The 20,414-nt window shown below is 37.8% G+C and overlaps 1 protein-coding gene across 2 annotated transcripts; it reads right to left on the bottom strand.

Annotated features, from left to right (window-relative positions):
- Positions 1 to 11,103: 11,103 nt before the first annotated feature.
- Positions 11,104 to 20,354, bottom strand: LOC108990814 (oxysterol-binding protein-related protein 1D). Of its 2 annotated transcripts, XM_018964907.2 has the most exons (8): positions 19,431 to 20,354; positions 17,391 to 17,747; positions 16,606 to 16,690; positions 14,925 to 15,394; positions 13,446 to 13,601; positions 12,793 to 13,101; positions 11,739 to 12,083; positions 11,104 to 11,316 (listed from the first exon to the last, which is right to left on the bottom strand). In XM_018964907.2, the coding sequence occupies exons 1-8, from the start codon at positions 19,944 to 19,946 to the stop codon at positions 11,143 to 11,145; spliced, it is 2,412 nt and encodes an 803-aa protein (XP_018820452.1). In that variant the 5' UTR covers positions 19,947 to 20,354; the 3' UTR covers positions 11,104 to 11,142. The 2 variants fall into 2 exon arrangements, with proteins under 2 accessions (XP_018820452.1, XP_018820453.1); XM_018964908.2 differs by lacking the exons at positions 16,606 to 16,690; positions 19,431 to 20,354 and having other exon boundaries at positions 17,391 to 17,464.
- Positions 20,355 to 20,414: the final 60 nt, after the last annotated feature.

Genomic DNA, 20,414 nt, shown 5'->3' with positions numbered 1-20,414 from the left:
TTCAAAATATGAGATTGATTGGAAATTTATGGAAATTTACGTGATTATCTTATAGGTGAAGATTAATATTTTTTCGGTACTTTTGAGGAAATTTTCGAAAAGCTAATAAGTCCAGGTAAGTGAGGTTCTTATGCTAGATTTGCATAAAAATAAAATGGACTGAGGTTGATTTTTGAAAATAAGCATGTTCTGTTATGAAAAGAGATTTGAACTACCTCAGTTATTTGTTCTGTATTACTCATGAGATTCTGTTTAAGAATAAAGTATTTTCTGGTATGACTGGTGTAGACATGAGCTATTTTGTATTTTGCTTCTGAACTGTGCAAAAGAGAGCAAATATGAAAGTTTGTGCATAAAATTATGTTTTGTGATTTCTGAAAACTCTGTTCTGTTTTGAAGATGTTCTGTACTCTGATGTGATGTGATTTCTGAAAACTCTGTTCTTTTCTGAAGATGTTCTGTACTCTGATATGATATGATTTCTGAAAACTCTGTTCTGTTCTGAAGGTGTTCTGTACTCGGATATGCTGTAATTTCTGAAAACTTGACTGTTGGAGAGTCTTTTGGTAGTGTTGATATTTGATGTGACTTTGACATTTTGAGTAAGGGATATTCCTAGTCCTTGTGAGAAATTTTATGTGTATTAATAAGGCACCACTGATGTACCCTTATGTAGGAACTTGAATACGTGTGTTAAACAAATAGGTTAATATGTTATGGTGATTCTGGTTCATTTTAAAAGTATTATTGGAGATGATTTCAGGTCATATGAGTTAACTCTCCGGACCATCGGGGTTGGGACGTTACACATATTGCTGAGACTCGGAAATAACCACAAGCATAACCTTCGTAAGTCTATTTGCAATAACTTTTGATATGATCTTATAAAGAACATTGCAAAGACTAATAGGTTGAAAATTAGCAACTTTTAAAGAGATTTTTTCTTAGGAATCAATGTAATAAAAGTATGGTTTAAATCCCTAGGAAACTCACAGAATTTAAAGCAAGCAACACTGACTTTGTAATTGAATTACCTATAATTCTCCAGTATTTTTGAAAAAAAAAAGGGACATCCCATTTGGACCAGGTGCCTTGGAAGGGTGCATCTATTTGAGTGCTTGCTCCACTTCGTCTGTCGTAAGGTTTCAAAATATCTTCATTCGTCTGATTACCCATAATTCTCCAGTATTTCTGGAAAAAAATAGGGGACATCCCATTTGGACCAGGTGCCTTGGAAAGGTGCATATGTTTGAGTGCTTGCTCCACTTTGTCTGTCGTATAAGGTTTCAAAAGATCTTCATTCATCTGATTAGTCACGTTGGTTTCAATTTGAGGCAAAATATCATCCACTTCCACATAATCTGTAGTTGTAAAGAGAGACTGAAAATAATCAGTTATGAGAGCATCCATCTGAGTCCCTTTTTACCAACTTCCCAAGTCATCTTGCAATCTTAGGATCTTGTTCTTCTTTTTTCTAATAGTAGCTTTTGAGTGAAAGAAAATTAGAATTCTTATCACTCTCTTTCATCCAGAGAACTTGAGATCTTTATTTCCACATGATTCCATCCCTCTCTAACCATTTATGTATCTCAGCTCGTGCTAATTGTTGCTCTGAAACTTTTAAGAGAGTAGAATCAGCATCTTGAAGTTCTTTTAACCTCAGTTTTGCATTATGGAGTTCCTTCTGCACATTACCAAATTTGGATTGATTCCATAAGGTCAAATCTTCATCACATTTAGAGATTGCCCATTATTTCATACAAAGAATTTGGGCCACCAACATTATTCCACACTTTCTCAATGATATTAGCACACTCCTTATCTGCCACCCACAAAGTTTTAAATCTGAACAATTTCTTCCCACAATTATAAACTAGACCCCCATCTGTATCAATCCACAAAGGCAAGTGATCTGAGTAGGCAGCCATACCATGAGTAACACTCATATTAGGAAACAAATCACACCACTTTGAATTAGCCAGAAAACGATCCAATCTCTCAGTGATTCCCTCATCCCCTTCCCTCTTATTACACCATGTAAATGGAAATCCAAAATAACCAAGCCTTCTCCTCTCTATGACATAAAGACTTAATAAGATTCCAAGTTTCCCATCTATGAGAAGTATTTGGGTGTCCATAAACACCCGTGAGGAACCATGCCAAACTATTCACAACATCAATTGCAATCTTTGCATCAACATGAAATTTTGAAAAACTTAAAACTGTAAGGTCAATTTCATTCTTCTATAACATGGCAAAACCACCACTCCGACCCTCACAGTCAACAAAAAACAATTCTAAAAACCAATTTTTAAACTTACATTGATTCATCTTATGAGCTTTTAATTTTGTTTCTTGCAGGAAAAAAAATATCGGAAGCTTCCTTCTTCACTAGGTCTCGAAGAGTGCGAATTCCATGTGGGTTCCCAAGCTCACAAAAATTCTAGCTAAGGATTTTCATTGACCCCAGCAGGGCTGTGAAACAACCTCCGCCGATATGTTTATCTGATAATTTGACTGAACAAGAAGCTTCTTCCTCCCATGATCATCTTTAACTTCCACTTCTGAGTCTTGCATCTTCCTTCCGCATAGAACAAACTCTTTCTCCTCCCTCAATTCGACCACTTCGACAATTTTCTTTCTCCTCCTCCCTTTTTGAATCTTTCCATTAAGTGGACTTGTAATGAGGCTTGCAACCAGGCTATCCTATTTGGATAACACTTCAGATGGGCCCAAGCTTATAGGTGAAGGCTCAAATATTTGAACTTCATTTAAAACTTTTCCACCCACTTTGTCACCACCTTGCATAGTTGTTACCGAAGATGATTTTCCTTTTCCTGTCGTTACTCCTAGATTCCTACAGCCATCTTCCGTAATCTATGGAACATCCCCAGAAATCTTCTTAATCCCACTAACTCTACCCTCCGAATATTCCTCCGTAAAATCAACACTACCTGTTTTGAAATCAAAATCCGTAAATTTCGGCTCTTCAGGTGGAATCCCATTACTCCTCGCCAAAAAATCGTCCACCACTGGATCATGCGATGGGGTTGGAGTTTGATATATGTTTCCTTTCACTTTTGGTTGGCGTTTTCCTCCTCGCCAATCACTGGAAAGACCTGCTCTTAGCCATTGTCCATAGGGAAATCCCTCTATCTCGTACACTGTTTTCTCAGCATCCCACTTTCCACAATCTCGATGATTATGATCCAAAACACCACAACAATAACAAAAATATGGCAATCGCTCATAAGAGAAATGAACCCAACAAGGCTTTCATGTTCCCACATTGATTCTTTTCTGACATTGGAGAGGTTTTGTAATATCGATACAAATCCTTACTCGCATATACTCATCCCACTCCAACTCCTCGTTATCCAAATAAACTTCCATCACCTTACCCAATGAACTCCCAATAAGATTGCCAATATATGAATTATGAGCCATAAGTGGACTCTGTTATTTGGATTTGGTGAACTTGCAGCATGCCATCAAATTCCTTCAAAAACACCAGTTGTTTGTCAAACGTTCAAGGCCCTTCTTGCATCACTCTCACTTTGTCACGAATGTCTTCAAATTCTACTAAAATAAACACCGCGCCCAAATCACGAAATCTTACCGCTTTCATGGATGGCCACACCTTCTTCATAGTTTGCTTGAAAGCTTTAGAATTGTAAAGCTTCAGAGTAAAAAGCTTTATAATCAAACAATTTTCACCTCTAATGATCGCATCTTCCAATTTACTAGTCTCCACCAAAAATTCTTCATTCTCTTTCTCTGTTAGAGACATTTTAGCATACCTCCTCTAAATCTTTAACCATTGCAATAAGTTACTTGTGAATTGACCCCGTATGCAGACAGGAAAAAAGCCTCTACTCTGAAGGACAGAGAGAGGAAAAAAAACTCACTCCTTATTTGTTGCTCTTGATATATGAGATAAATGTCATAAATTGCTACTGTCATTGACTCATTAGAGAAATGATATTTATAGATTTTCACAATTCATTGTTTTACAATTTTATTATTTAAAGCTATTGGTTTGTTTTTTGAGCAGTGATAGGCTTACATCTTATTCACAATTTATACAATTTAAATATAAATGATATTTTTCATTATATTTAAACCCAGCAAATCAAAGTAAAAGTAAAAGGCAAAATAAAATTTAAAATAATATTATTTTATTACTATGTAAACAAGTTGGTATACAATAATAATTCTATCATTTCCTATATTCATCATAGTAATATTTTCTTTGAAGAGTAATGCTATTTTATATGGCATCTTATGATGTAGTATTAGATAATTGAAAATTATTTATTATATTTTATTTTAAAATTTATCATTTAATATCATATTATGATATGATAAAAAAATTAAAAAAATAAATAATGAATAAATTTTTAATTCTTTGAATAAGAAAAAGAAGGGAAAACTTTTAATATACTCTCTTTGAATTTAACTTTGCAAACCTTTCTATTTTGGGTCCTGCCTATTTAAATCGTGTATCCATGGATGCCAACAAAAGCTGACGGAAGGATCTGGTAATTATCCCATGATCTGATCCCACCCATATTTCCAGAACTAAACAAAACTGTAAGCAAAGAATAATTTATACTTTGCTGTTGTCCGTGATTGAGAGTGAAATAATGGCAGAACTCTATTCGTCTTTCAAGAAAATCGAGATGGGCCAGCATAGGTATGTTAGCAGCAGTTTCACCATCTTTGGGTTTGAAGAGCTTTACACGCCTAAAGACTCTGCTACACCCACAGATTCTTAGAGAATGCTCTCGGAAAGGCTTCTTTTTTTTTTTAATCATTTTTTAAACACTTTAAATATTTTTAAAAAATATAAAAAAAATTATGAATTCATTTAAAAACACTTCTTTAAGTATTAAGTAAAAAAAATTTTAAAAAAACAAAATACAATTCGGTAGAAACTTTATGTGGGAATAGTATTTTCCCACGCCTAAATTCTAACGACCAAAGTCACATGTACCACACAATGTTCATCTTCCAAAATAATTAAAATATTTCCTACCAACCAAAAAGAGCAACAATAAAAAAAAATATAAATAAATAATTAAACTGAAAATAAACCGACGCTAACCCTAAATGGGTTTCAACATCTATGTGTTTGAAGAATTTTTCGGAGTACATCTTCCAAAATAAGTTAGAATTTATGATGCAAAAGATCAAGGAGAAAGTAAAGGGCAAGGGGAAGCTCGGGTGTCACACATTAATACCGTAGTCGATGTTAATATACAATTATCAAGGACCAAGACTGAAGTTGACTCGCCAAAGTGCTGCGGATCAGATGATATAAGGTCTGGTCTTCAAATGGAAGAACTAAATTCGAACCCTCCCACCCTTGTATAAAAAAATAATAATAAAAAAAAAAAAGATTAAGCTAACTCCACACCAAAGTATCTCCTAAAAGCAATTATCGAGCCTCAAATTATGGGATTCCAAACAACAAGCTTACCAACAAGGAAAGACCCAATGATTAGCTAGTTACTTGTGCCTAGGTGATCAAATGTAGCTTCTCTATAAAGGGTATACATACCTGTAAACTCAGCCTTTTGATTAATAGAACTTGTCTCGATTCTTGAATAAGCCTATTCTATCTTTGGTTACGGGTGATATATGTTCTACCTTATGGTTATGAGTTCTTGTAAACTTAGTCATGAGATGACATCTAAGCTTTTGATTACTGAACTCCACTCAGTTCAGTTCACATTTAGATTTATTTTAACATTTAAACATATTTACATCTCAACTCACCTCAATTGCTTTCATCACATCAGTTGATGTAACAAACTGACGTAACATGTGAAATAATCTCCTTAGAGATTCCTAACACACGACAAAGCAAAATAAATTTAGCCTTTTACTCCATCCCTTTTTCTCTTTCCGTCTCTCCTGCCCACCTTCTTCTTCCCCAAGCCGTTGGACATTCCAACAACAAATCCTTCCCACTGTGAACCATTCCACAAATTCACCGCTTGGAATCGCAAAAGCCAGCAACTGCATTGTGCTTTGGCGTTTATGGTCGCTCGAGCGGCCAAAAGTGAAGAATCGATTGAACGACACCTTGTTTCAGCCCGAAACGGGATTTCCCATTCAACTGGCTACTGTTGAAAACGGAAATCACCACCTACCGTAGACCCCTCCCTGCAACATAAAGCAATTTATTTTCAAACGCATACAGTACTCTGGCCCCTGTGCGAGCGTGCTAAGCTAGGTGAGTGCTTTACGTTTCGTCAAACACAGACAATGCTTACCGTGAGTGGAAGAGGATTTCGCTACACCCCACACTGGAATGACACATTCGAGGGACGAAATGGAAGTGTAGAAAAATTTTATCGAAGGAACACGGGATGAAGGCAACAAGCAGCGCTATAGATGTACGAAATAAACCACCTTGCTCGAGCAGGTTTTAAATGCAACAAGCAAAAACATTCCCGCGACAAGCACCCGCTCGAGCGAGACCTCACTGTCTCGAGCTGATCCACAGCGACAGCAAATTGCCTGGGCATTTTACGGATTTTAATTTCCTCTAACAATTGGTGGTATTTTTTTTTACTAGTAATGAAATAATATGTAAATAAATAATAGAATAAAATGGGGCCATCAACCATATGAATTTTATTACTTATTATTTTATTTTGTTTTTATAATTTTTTTTATAAGTAATAATATTATATATATATATATATATCAATAAGAATAACCAAGTACACTGGACGTATATAAGAAAATACCTAACTCTTACAAGAGAGTCCCTAATGATTTAAAAGTCCATGAAAACCTATCCAAAATACACCAAACCCGAATTGGAATGTAACAGACCTCCCCGACCCTAGCCCCTAGATTATGTAAAAACTAAACCTCTACCCAAACATCCCACTACGAGAACGTCTTCACAAAACCTTCTCTTTAACTTTCTCTCGACTTGAACTATCTCATTTAGCATCGTAGTTGATTGCCCTTGAAAAATTATTTAACTCCCTACTTTTCTTAAACTTAGATTTGGTTTCAAGCGCGTGGCTTGCCTCAATTGCTGTGAGTAGTGCTTTAAATTTGCCTTCATATTCTCCATGTTCTCCATATGAAAGTCTCAGGATTTGTAGAAACCCGTTATCTTTATTCAAAATACAATCCAATGTTGAACCCGCTATATTGTTAATTAGAGGAAGAGAAATCAGGGGAACAACATTATCCCCAGTCACAGTACCCGACTCTAAACCTTCATCCACACGAGGCACCAATGACAATTCTAAACCCTCCCCCACACAAGGCACCAATGACAAAGCGATAATTTCCTTCTCGCCAAATGGTTTCTCGACATTATCTCCTCCATCTGTTACAATTACAGGTTCCACCCTTCTATCAACATTGCTTGTATTTGCTCCACCCCTCGACAATCCTTGTCGTGCCACTTTGTCTGACCCTACTGCTTCCTCAATAGGGAAAGCATTACCTTTTGTTACCCCGTTTGCATCTTCTATAAGAGGCTCGACTATTTCTTCTAAAATACTCGAGACCTTGGGGGACCCCCGTCTTCAACTAAAAATGAACTTAGACAGAAGTACCAACTTCATTTGTAACTGGTGCCTGAGACCCTACAACTCCCTCAGAAGGCATAGCGACACTGGCATGAACAAAGATGCCAGCATCCAACTACCCTATCGTTGACACACCCTTTGCCTGCACACTTTCCGGCACACTTGTACCCACAACTAGGTCCAACCTCTTATCCACTTTAATCATCACATCTTTTACATATTACATAACTCCCTTTAATTGAGATTTGACATCCCACAAGACTCCTTCCAGCTCTCTCAATGTCACCTGATGTCTTTTGTCTCCTACAAGTGCCTTGCCCTTTATTTCTGCCGCTGAACTGATCTCAACCGAACTACCCGCCAGTGACCTCAACACTGTTGCGTACGAAGCACCTTTGACTGATGAAGGCCTTCCCACTGTTTTTTCATCAACAAACTCCCCACTTTGAGTAGTGGCTTTGGATTTAGTGACACTTAGAATGGACTGCAGAAAACCTTTCCATCCAATACCATTTGCACCCTCCGGAATCACCAACAAACAATTTCTCTTCCATTTCGAAATTCTGATAGCTGCAGAAAACTGTCCCTTGCGTTAACATGATGTTGAATACTAAAAACTCCATTACCATCCTTAGCTCTCTGAAGAAACCTTCAGGCTTCATGACAGTTAAGTTCTAAACAATCCTCAATCCCCTTAGCCACCCACAAAGCTATCGTCCCCCCTAGACACATGAACTTCGATATCCTTTTGCTACGTTCAAAAATACGAAAGCTATTTTTTTCCTCTTTCGTAAAACGAAAGTTTTTTATTCCACTTTCAACCACCTCTCGCCTTCCAACTTATACGAATCCACATCGTGCTTCATTGTCATTGTCAAATCTCACTGCTCCCTACTACTCCCGCTTCATCCTCAAGGTAGAACGCAGATATGTGCCCACTCGAAAGAACCATATTTGAAGCTGTGCCCACTCAAGTACTGCTACCTTGCGGGTGACTAAGAGATGCCGCAAATATACAGATCTGAGCCCTGTGTTATGAAGGTTGAAGGCGTTACCTTGACTCTTCAACTAAAACCATACCGTGGGCGTGGTTGCTCCATGAACGAAAGACGACTTTAGAACTTAATCTTGCAAAAAATCTAGTCGTCGGAGAGAGGACCAACGTCGGACGACCCTCAATGAGGTCGCCGGGGTCCGTCAACCTTGTCTGTGATGATGGTGAGAAGCCGCTCGTCGGCTAGGGTGGGGGATGGGTGGCGGCTTGTCTTGGTGTTATAGGGATATTCTTGCAAAAAATTTCGATCGTTAGATGGAAGACCGACGCCAGACGGCCCTCGACGAGGGGTCTGTCAACCTTGTCTGTGGCAGTGGTGATATGCCACTCGCCGGCTAGGGGGGGGGAGGGGTGGCGGCGAGCCTGTGTTTAGGGTTTTTGCTTTCTCCATGGGGTTCTCTCTCTCTCTCCCTCTCCGTAGAGTTTCAAATATCTCTCCCCAAAAACAAGTATTTTAATAAATTTGGAGTAATTAAATTTTGTTTTTATAGTGGGTGGAATATTTTGTTTTTATTTTGTTGTAATTTTTTTACATGCATGGAGGAAAATAATGTTTGATTTATGTTATTTATTAGTAAGAGAAATAATAAAATAATTATTCAATCGTTGCAATAACTTTCCAATAATTGATAGGCTCCATATCTTTTTCAACTTCCCATAAATAATATTAAATTTATTTTAACATTCAAATACATCTAAATTCATTTTAAATGAGCCTCACATAACTTCCTCTACCAATTCAACTCATTACTATTCATAAAGAGCTCAACTCAACGTCCAAATGGTTATGGCTATGATATGCGAGTAGATAAGGTTATGATTATGAGATATGTACCAAAAGTTAAAAGAGGAACTTCCCTAAACTATTGGAACTGGGAATGGATGTAGCGTGGCAACAAGTAGAATCAGTGATGTGAGTAGCAACAACAGAATGGTGCCAACCAAAAGGGCCCAAAGAGCTGAAAATATATATACATAATGAAAGGAGGAAAGAGAAAATCTCAACTGGAACCGAAGAAAATCGTTGAGGATTTTAACCAAAATTTTGAAATAACGAATATTTCGATACCAATATGTTCTGGTTTGTCGGAATAGTCATCATATAGATAAATTATAAAAACCAATTGTATATATATAAAGAAAAATTATATTGTAAAAGAACATCAATGCAAATCTTAAAAACATACATACTTGAAAAACTTAATAATACTTCTCAATACAATGTTAAAAACATATATATCTGAAAAACTCGTAATACCATACATATCCAAAGTCCCGATCCCACTATGTCCCCACCTACACAAACTCCATTATCGTATACAACACAGCCTCCTAAATTCACACCGATTCCATACAAATATAAAATATAGACACATCCTTTGATTTGGACGATCAATTATCAAACAATAATATTCTGAGGCAAGACAACAAATTAGATAAAAGAGACAACATAGGAAAGAACGGCCCTCAGTTTTTCGGTGCGCTGAACATATGCAAGCAACCCACAAAAAAAAATCAGATTCCATAAAATAGTTCACCAAATCCAACCGACTTTAGTAAGCAAACCGATGCCTCCACTCACAAATCAACCATGAAACTTCAACGAACTCAGCAAGTTCTTGTCCGTTTCCTGCTCCTATGTCCTATTATTTAACTTCAACCAACTCACATATGATATCAAAGCAGAGAAATAAGATGCAAAAGTTTTACAGCTTTGCTCCGTCGCAGCTCAAATCGAGCAATAACGAATTGAAATGGGTGTGGAGTGGGCAGTGGAGTGTGGAGGTGGACATTGACCTATGGCGGAGGAACACAAGCTGAGACAGAGCTGATTGATCAACACGAGCGGACCGAGCTTCAACGGAGCAACACGAGGCTTGACGGCATGGAGTGTGGAGGTGGCTTCGGCATCGGTCGTCGAAGTGTAGAGAGTAGAGACAGAGAGCAAAATGCCAAAACAGAAGACTGGAACTAGGGATCTCAGTTCCCATCCAAAGGGAAGGGGAAGAAGTAAATGGTGGAGGAATTACAAACGTGCCCCTTACTATTCAAAGCATTTACGATAATGCCATACGTAAATGTTTTGAACTCGAACACCCATTCCGGCCAGAATACCGGAATGGACCAGAACAGGCCGAAATGACTACAATTTTAGCCGGTACAGAACAACTACTTAAGCCGTGCCAGTTACCGTTCCAGCACGGCAAATTTCGGTCACTCCGGCTGGAACGAAACGGAAATAGAAACATTGATTTTAACCACTTAGATGACTAGTGAGGTCTCTACAAGTTCCCATTAAAAAAACTACAAGGAAAAGAGTGCACTCCCATAAATACTGCCCTTGATAGATGAACCAACAGAAAGGGTGTAGATCGCAAAAAACCTAACAAACTAGCGTTACACTTTTGCGGAACTTCTTTATGACTTGACAGTACCTATTCTAAACTCACATTCAGATGAAGGAAAAGGGGGAAGATAAGAAAATGAGGGAGGGAAACAAAATAATTTAGTGCACAGTAAAACTCACTCTTCTCCATAGCAAGAATGGCAATCATTACACTGGCCAAATATATCAGGAATTCCATCCCAGTTCTTTTTTTCTTTTGCTTCCCAGTATCCACCCATATAACGGTAGCAACCATCCTCATCCTTCTGAAACCATCTTGGCTGCCACCCTCTCTCCTGCAATTTCCTTGCCTGTGTCATGAAGTAAAACAGGGGCTGCTAAATGTGCTTATCACATGATGAAAGATATGAAAGAAGACTTGCATACATTGCACTTATCATCGACTCCATTCCCTGATAATCATGACTACCAAAAAAATTGAGGCTTTCAATCCAATGCATTAAAATGAGTGGATTCTCAAAAGCACAACTTTAGATATCTATTGTGAACTTGAAGTATTTGAAGTTCACTCCAGTAGGCAATTATACAAATGATGAAAAAATATATCTGAAAGTGGTGAAAGGCTGGAAGAAGTTCACAACTAGTAAATACATATCCACGTGGCCCAGACCTGAGGCTAAACTCGATCTTTCATCACATAGCTATTCCCAATTCCCTTAGACTTGAACATGAACGCAAGGGTAATTACATAATAGGATGAAAAAGTGAATACCTGTCTCTGTAACTGTTCAAGTCTTAGCTTCTCGGTATTTGCCAATTCATAGTCTCCATTCTCTACGTGTCTTTGATCTGGCCTCAGCCTCGAATCAGTTGGAGGCAATTTCTCCAATAATCCAGGTGTCAGTTCATTTAAGGATGTTGCAAAAGGGGAGAGATTGTATCTTGTCTTAGTAACATATTTATCTCTTTCCCACAGGAGTACAGCTTCCGTCATTGGATCATAACCCTCAGGCTTTGTAAATGGATCTCCCAGCACATAATACATTGCCCCATCCCACTTCCCAACCAACATAGCTACCTTCTCTCCAGTTCTATTGTCTTGCACAAATCCATGGACCTGAATTTTATGAAATTAGACATAAATTCTTATTAGTGATTAGCAGAGAAATAGGAAAAATGGTCTAAATTTTTCAATGCTTTTCTCATCAATGGATTTAGAATTTTGTTAGCATGATTCATGAATGCAGAACAGTTTTCTGAATGAGAAGTTAGCCTTTTCTTTCCACCAAGGGAGGGGGTGGGGGACTGTAGCACCAAAATTCTGGTCTGTTATGATATTCATACTGCATATTTTTTCTATGGTTATTTTTAAATTTACATTTGATCTGCACACAATGATACTTTACGGGGATGATAGCAGAAAGGGTAATAATCACCAAATCCTCTATTTCTCTTCCATGTAGTACATAGAAGTGGAAATCTAGTTAAAAAGCAAAGTAACATGGAACGAACAAAACCAAAGATGCTGTGTCTGATATATACTGCATCATGTTTGGCTTCTTTCCTTTCATGGTTGTTTTCATTTAATCTGCATACAATTATACTTCATGGATGGAAGCGAAAGGGTAATAATCACTAATCCATCCACTTCCCTTCCATGTGTACATTGAAGTGGAAATCTCATTGCAAAGCAAAGCACCACGAAAGGAAAAAAAAACCACAGATGCTGCATCTGAGACTGCATCTTGTCTGTCAAACAAAAGTGTAAGGGCGTGACGTGTCTGATACTGCATGTTTTATCCTCTTATTTGAACTATGAAACTTACCTGATGTGGATTTCGGTCAATGATGGACTGCTCCTTGAACTTCAGCTTGCAGGAGTAATTGCCACTTCCCTTAATGTGCATGGTTCCATAATGGTCAAAATAGATTTTACCTAGTATGATATTGTATATAGAAGTGGTAACCTTGCTCCACTGAAATGTCTCACCATCCTCAAACTGCAGAGTAAGGATACCTACAGGATCAAGCTGAATAGAGCGTCCCCAAAACTTGCCTTTGAGATTAGAATCAGCCCAGAATTTCCATCCTCTTCCCTCACAATGACAAGCAACAATCACTGGGTGGTGACTAACCTGAGTGGGAGCTGCTCGTTAGACAGCACTTTTGTTTGTGATTTTTAAAACACATGGCCTCCACCAATTATTTCTATAAGTAATGCAATTTTATTAAAAAGTTCAGATAGACGCAACTCAAGTATGCAGGTGGTATACAAAAGGAAACACCCCAACTAGCAAGAAGAAGAAAAAGAGTAAAAATCTTTAAAGTCTAGAAAAGTAGAGCACCCACAACAAAACTAAAAAATTCAATGAGTTGGAACAAGAAGGCAAGGAAGACATGACTTCACAGTTACCCGTCAAAATTTCTCGCAGGTAGTGTTAAAACTACAAAAGGTCAAAACTTTGAAGAAAAACATTACTTTCTCAGAGAAAAAACGAAGCCCTTTATCTGGGTAATCAGCCTCATATGTCTCCCCAAGGAGAGGATTGAAGGGTTTGCACTGCCGACCTTCTGTAGATGCATAACCAGAGATGGCAAAAGCTGCAATGTTTAAAATTCTCATCAAGTCATTCCCCTGCACCACATAAAATCCTAAATTTTAAGTCACAATTCTCACACATATATCAACCTGGTCATAACATAAGCAAAACCAGAACAATCACAAAATCATCAGGTAAATAGTCCAGATTAATTCCAGGATACAATTTGGATAAGAACAGATTGAAAAATGTGGGAAAAAAAAGTTTTCTGGCCACTTCAGTGTACCATTAAATCTCAACTCCTTAAACTTTTGAATTCCTTTTTTAATTTTTTATTCTTTACAGCATTCTTCATCAAACCAATCTTTCTTGAAAAAAGATGTAACCAAACACACTTGAAAAAACACAAAACCAACAATGAGTTTTCCAATAGTCTCTTAAAGGGGAAGTCCGTGTTCATGTGTAGAGAGAGAGAGAGAGAGAGAGAGAGAGAGAGAGAGAGAGAGAGAGAGAGATTGTGTTGCCTTAGATAAAATGACTCGCTATGTCAAATTATGAACAGACAATTACATTTGGACAATGTGCTGGTCCCTTAATTTCATTGTAACAAGCATTCCACTTGCCTGTTAATTAAATTGTTCTCTATTCCATCTCTCAAAAAGTACATAAAGCTATTTCCAGAAATAAAAACAGAAGAAGCAAAAGTGGGTATCAAGTATAAACACCTACCATTGATTGTAACTTTAACTAGATGAACCATAAATAGCAGTTAGAAAAGGAAGAAATAGAATATAATTTCATGCCTAACTGCCCAATCAGAGTGATGAGCAATAATGAATAAAGGTTCACATTAATTGGATTTCCTTTTCAGTAGTATACACATTAAGAACAAGCCTTTTGAGTTGGTTGTCTCTTTCCAGTCGGAAGCGAAGGGGCCCAATTCTATACAAGATGCCCAAGATGCCCAAGTACTACATAAATAACATTAAGGCCTCGTTTGATTACACATGTGAGATGAGATGAAAAATATGTGAATATTAGTGAGATAGTTTGAGTTAATATGTTTTATGGGGTTTTGGGAAAGGAGAGAGAAAGTTTAATAAAAATATTATAAGGTTAAAATATTGTTAGAATATAATTTTTTAATATTATTTTTGGTTTGAGATTTTAAAAAGTTGAATTGTTTTTTATGTTTTATTTGGAAGTTTGGGAAAGTTGTAATGATTAGGTATTTGAAAATTTGAAATTGAAAAGTGTTTGCGTTTGGATGTTGAAATGAGATGAAATGGGTTGAGACCATTTGTGAAACTAAACGGGGCCTAAAGCTAGCAGCTTAACTACCTGGGATTTAAATGCAACTAGGACATCATGCTTTAAATCTGCTTTGAGACAAAAGAAAGTACAGGTGAGGACATGACCTGCTTTCCCCATTCCAGCGCTCGATCAACCAAGTAAGAATACTCCAGATCTTCAAAGCACTTTTGCAATGAAGACAGTGGTTCATTAAAATATACAGGAAGACAAACTCCAGAAAGGTCCTTTCCAATATTATCCTTAATAATCGACCACAAGCCCATGGGCTTCTCTTTCTCCTTTGGTTCTGGCAAATTTTTCCTTCTTTTGACATAAGGATATTCAACTACCTTGATCACCTTCTCAATTCCACACAAACGTTCAGAAGAAAAAGAATCTCTATTGACCATACAAGCATTTCCCAGTGTTTCCCTACTCCTATACGAAGCACTTCTTAAAGCGTCTGAAGATGAAAAATCATTTGTATCAAAATATGTTCCATCATCTTCATCCATTTCAACATCTACACCATCTTGACTCTCATTATCAGCACAAGAGTCTGTTGCACTGCCCTCTGACATGACAGAATAGAAATCTGTAACATGAAATGAAGATAAGAGATGAGTAGCATGTAAAACTAAATGCATATAAATGTGTGTGCGAGCGCACATGCTTGTGTATTTATGTAAGTATATGTTATATATAATTTTAGGGATAAATACATTTTTCACCCCTCAAACCCCTTTCCACCCTAAACTACTAAAAGTGACTCATTGTATCCTCAAACTACAAAAACCAGACACTTAGCAATCTCTATTAAGATTCAAACTTCAAGATAATGTCATATATTTTCCATCCATCTTACCAGCCAGAACTAAATAAGAGAGTAAAATGTCAGTTTTTAGTAGTTTGACTTTGAGGGTGCAATTTGTTAGGTTTGTTAGTTTAAGGTGAAAAGTGCAAAACCCTTAGTAGTAGGAGTGTGTACAGTGTACTTTCCCACAATTTTAATACAGGAAACTATAGGAAAGAAACTTTTGGAGCAATCTCATGTTGAGGAAAATCTAGTATGAATGCCAGGTTCGACAGCCTAGGAATACATAAAAGAATCTGCCCAAAAACATATAGTGCTGCAGTTCAATGAGCTACGTTAAGTGACAGCAAGGATACTTTTTTTTATAAGTAATGCAAGGATACTTTCCTAAGAGTAGTGTGGAAGATGGTTCCAATATACTTACTGTGGTGTATTTGGAGAAAGAGAGAAATTATCGAAATTTTGAAGATCAAGAACGGTCTCTAGATGAACTTAGAAACCTCTTCATCAATACCTCTTTTTTTACGGGCAATAGTTATAGATTTCAATGGGCTGTCTTCACGATTTTCTTGTATCTTCATCTGTTTTTAATACTTAGTTAGGTGCTTTCTCCTGTATAAGTCCCGTGTACTTTTGGACCTATTTATCATTTATCAATAAATTTTTCGTTTACCATCAAAAAATATTTCTAAGATTTACGAGCCTCATGGTTCTTGTTCCAGTTCAATGAGTTACATTAAAGGCCAACAAGGACATATTTCTAAGATTTAAGAGCGTCGTGCAGTTAACTAGAGGTACTTAAAATGCAGACTACTGTAAAAGATCAGGAACTAAACTTGTTATCCATTTCATAGCCGGAATGTTCATGCACTCATATTTATCCAAAGAGTACACCCCTATACACTTCTTAATAAACTTTTGTATACCACGTCAGTCCAAGTTTAAGGAATATATATTTTACAAAACACTATTACCATAGAAGCAGGACTAACCACTAAATCGCCTATTCCCTTGTCCGTATGACTCACGTTCCTTTGTTTCATCCACTACAGTAGTTTCCAGCTCTATTTTATCAGTCTGCAAAACAAATTTTAGAGGAAGAAATGATTCCTCAAACTATTAAGTTTTTTGTCACAATATATTCACAGAAACTTAACCGAGAAAAATAAACTGCACTGTCAAGTACAGTGCAAGAATTTTGTGTATAGCCTTACGATCTCATAAGACATTTATCAACAGATGTCATTCCCAAGGAGATCACACTCTGAGTCAGCAGGTGAGGACATTCCCAAGGAAATCACACTCTTGAGTCAGCAGGTGAGGAAGTCAAACTAAACGTTATGCTGCTCATCTACAGCCCTACCTTCTATAAAGCTATTTACTAACAAATTTAAAAAATATTTGGTCACCGCAATATAACAAGCTTCCATATACCGAGCATGGCTGAGGTTAAAAAAGCTCAAAGGGAATAAAATAGAGAAAGCTAAAAAGGTTATGAATAAGGTTCTTGTGGTTTTGAAGTTTTGCATCAACTATCTTGCATGTACATCAAACCCAGGAACTTGCTTCGTGCCACACAAGTTGCCAAGAAGTACTAAGATGTACAACATGTTAAGTCCATAAATAAGGTAGAATACCGGGAAAACATTCAGAACGTGGGCGGTAACTTGCCAGCGCATCCCCACAGAACCATGGCATGATTGTCATCCTCACATTTTAAAGACTGTTTACCAGAGTATAATGTGCTAGGATGGAGAAATGGAAGCAAGACAAGTACCTCCAGTTGTCTCAATGAGTCCAACAACATTACATGTTTATGTTGAAGAGCCTTCAACTGGCTTTTCAACTCAGAGAGTTCTAATAGCATGATTGATTCACAATCTTTGATGACTGCTTCGCCAATGCCTTCCTGCAGCATTCGTAAACGGAGTTTCTCTGTTGAAACAACTACATCTTCAGTAGAGGCAAAATCATTGCCAGTCAACACTCTAGGAAATAGATCTTTAGCAGCCAGCAGTGCCTCAATCCATGCAGATCTGTCCAACGTAGATACACACCACAAATGAAGTGTTTTTGTTCCTGTAAAAATGGAAAGCCTTTTATCGTCTGATTTGCTTGCACGGATTGAAGAAACCTGCAAAGCAAACTTATATAACTTCACCAACTGATAAAACAAAGGAAAATATGGTTGAGAGATAATAATTAAATAGAGCAAGAACCATTTGGAGCTACGGATGAGGACATTCAACTTTAATTTTCAACTGCAGGTTGGGAGAATACATGGTTGAGTCTACTTTTCTTTGGTACACTTAGCACTTACTGAATTGAACTTGAAAGGATAAATACAGAACTAGTCCGTAAGAGGCCCTCACGCATGACACTATAATCTCCCAAACTTGCATAGATTGCACATATCGACACCATAACCAAGGGACATAATTTTATTTTTATTTTTTTTTAGAAGAGGTCAGCAAGTGACCCCACCCCATTTTTATTAGAAAAAACCCCTCACTTATGACGGAGGAATACCATTGAAACATCTCGACACTTGGGGATAACAAATAAAACCCCAAATGCCCAACCAACCAGGATCAAATCCTAAAAACAAAAAATACATTCTTCCTAAATTTTTATTTTTTATTTTTAATGCCTAATATAGGGAATACCCCATTTATCCGTTTGAACCAGGCCACAAAACCATCTCTCTCTAAACTCCTCACCAATAAAATCCAAATTCTGACCCTTTTCACCTTCCTTGGAAAGGAAATCCGCTACCATGTTCGCTTAACGAAAGATATGACAAACTGTAGCATTCATCAGCATCTTACTAATCAATTTGGTAGTAGAAATTGTACTACAGAGAGATCTTTTCAGAAGGTATAAGCTTCTCTCCCTGTGTTTTGCATCCCTGTTATCCCCAGAAAGTAGAACTAGGGTTCACGGCGGGTAGCATGGACATATAAGCTTCCTGAAAACATTGTCTACTTCAGTTTTCTTGCTTTGAATTGGACATGCTTGGAAACAAATTTTAATTTCAATACTAAAAGTTGAATATGTAAATGAAAATGCAGTTGCATGTTCATCTTCGTACATGCAGTGTACACTGTTGGTTACTAAAAATTGTTCTATATCCACAGAAGGGTTCTTTCCACTGCAAAGCAGTTCCTCCCTCGTCTTCTCTTGCAAAGAGTGGTTCACAAATTTATTAGTCTTCTTTTCAGTGGTCTACATGCCTGATTGCTTCAGGAAATAATCCCCTCATTCTGTGTGAGATACTAGCAGCTTCCATGTTTACTTTATGTGCCAATTATTGTGCAAGCAACTGTTATGAGCCTAAGTATTTTTGCAGGAAAAAAAAAACCTGTTTGAGCCTATGTATCATGGAGGGCTGGGCTCTGCTGCAATATGTACGCCCAACATGCATACACCATATTTGATTTTTTAATGAACTTCAAATTTTACTCATCTCCCAATACCGTTAACCTAAATCATTCAATAGCCTATGCTTTCAACTCTAAAAATTGCCTGCAAAATGAGTCAAACCAACCAGTCTAACCAGAGCCTTGTCCAGCTTGCCTTCACTTCAAATAAATTCAACACCAATTATAGTAAAACTAACTTCACTTTTAAGTTAAACAAACAGTTGACAGAAGCGTGATGGTCTGATGGGATATGTCCTCGTTTTGAAAATCTGGATTTAAAATCCCCCGCCCTTTGTATTAAAAAAAAAAAGTAAACAAACAGTTGAGCCACGACTAATCAAATCGTATCAGAATATAAACGGAGTTAAATATGCATTTCGTATCAGAATATAAACCTTCAAATGCACTTCGCCAAAAGGCTTGCACTGCTTGGCCGACGAGCCGAGCCGGTTGCTACTCCAATTAGCCTTCCTCATATACCTCAGAGAGTCCTCGCCGATCACCCTACCGCCTTTCTCTCTTGCCGGGTTCATTAGAATCTTGTCCGGGCCGTGAATCTTATAGTACGAGATCACACCGTCTTCGAGCACGAACCACCTCGACCTCCATCCCTTCCCGTAGTTCACCCACTTGTACAGTATCCCGGCCACGCTGCCACTCACGCCCCCATACGCTTTCGAGTCCCTCGCTTCGACGACTGCATCTTCGAAATCCTGGTTCGCTGCGGCCGAAACTTTGTCAGAGTCAGTCCCGGTCGACGAAACCTGAGCCGAGAGACCGGTTTTCGGGTTGTTCACGGAGTTAATCGACGCGCCGAGCCCTAACTGGCACTGACCCGGAGACTTCTCAAGGATCGGGTTAGCCGGGTCCCGATCGATGGAAACCGGAGCAATGCAGCAAAGTGGATTCATCTCAGTCAATCAAAAAAGCATTCAACGAAAAAGCAATCCATAACATGACACCGTGGATCACAATAGCCGAAGAACACACCGACTCAGGGACGTAAGCGGGTACTAAAAATGAAAAGATCAGATTTGAGGTAGGTCGGGCAATGCAGGACCCGATCGGAGCCGAAAGAGGATGGGAAACGAAACTTTTTGGCAATGACATAAAGATCAAGACGAGGAAACGAAACGGGCTTGGAATATGAGAGAGAGAGAGAGAGAGAGAGAGAGGGTGGGGTGTTTATAAGAAGAAAAGGTGTGGAGCACCGAGATCCATTGGAGACAGTGGACAGTGAGTAAATTGAGCAGCACTGCACCACCTTCCCCTCCCCAGATGGAAGCGTAGGCCAATTTATTACATTTAAATCAAGTAAATATAAAAGATGCATGGGTTTGTCCTTTTGTCTTGAAAAAGATGCGTGGGCTTGTCTGCCG

This window comes from Juglans regia, chromosome 13 (genome assembly GCF_001411555.2).
Source record: "Juglans regia cultivar Chandler chromosome 13, Walnut 2.0, whole genome shotgun sequence".
Lineage (NCBI taxonomy): Eukaryota > Viridiplantae > Streptophyta > Magnoliopsida > Fagales > Juglandaceae > Juglans > Juglans regia.
This window is presented reverse-complemented; position numbering and strand designations above follow the sequence as displayed.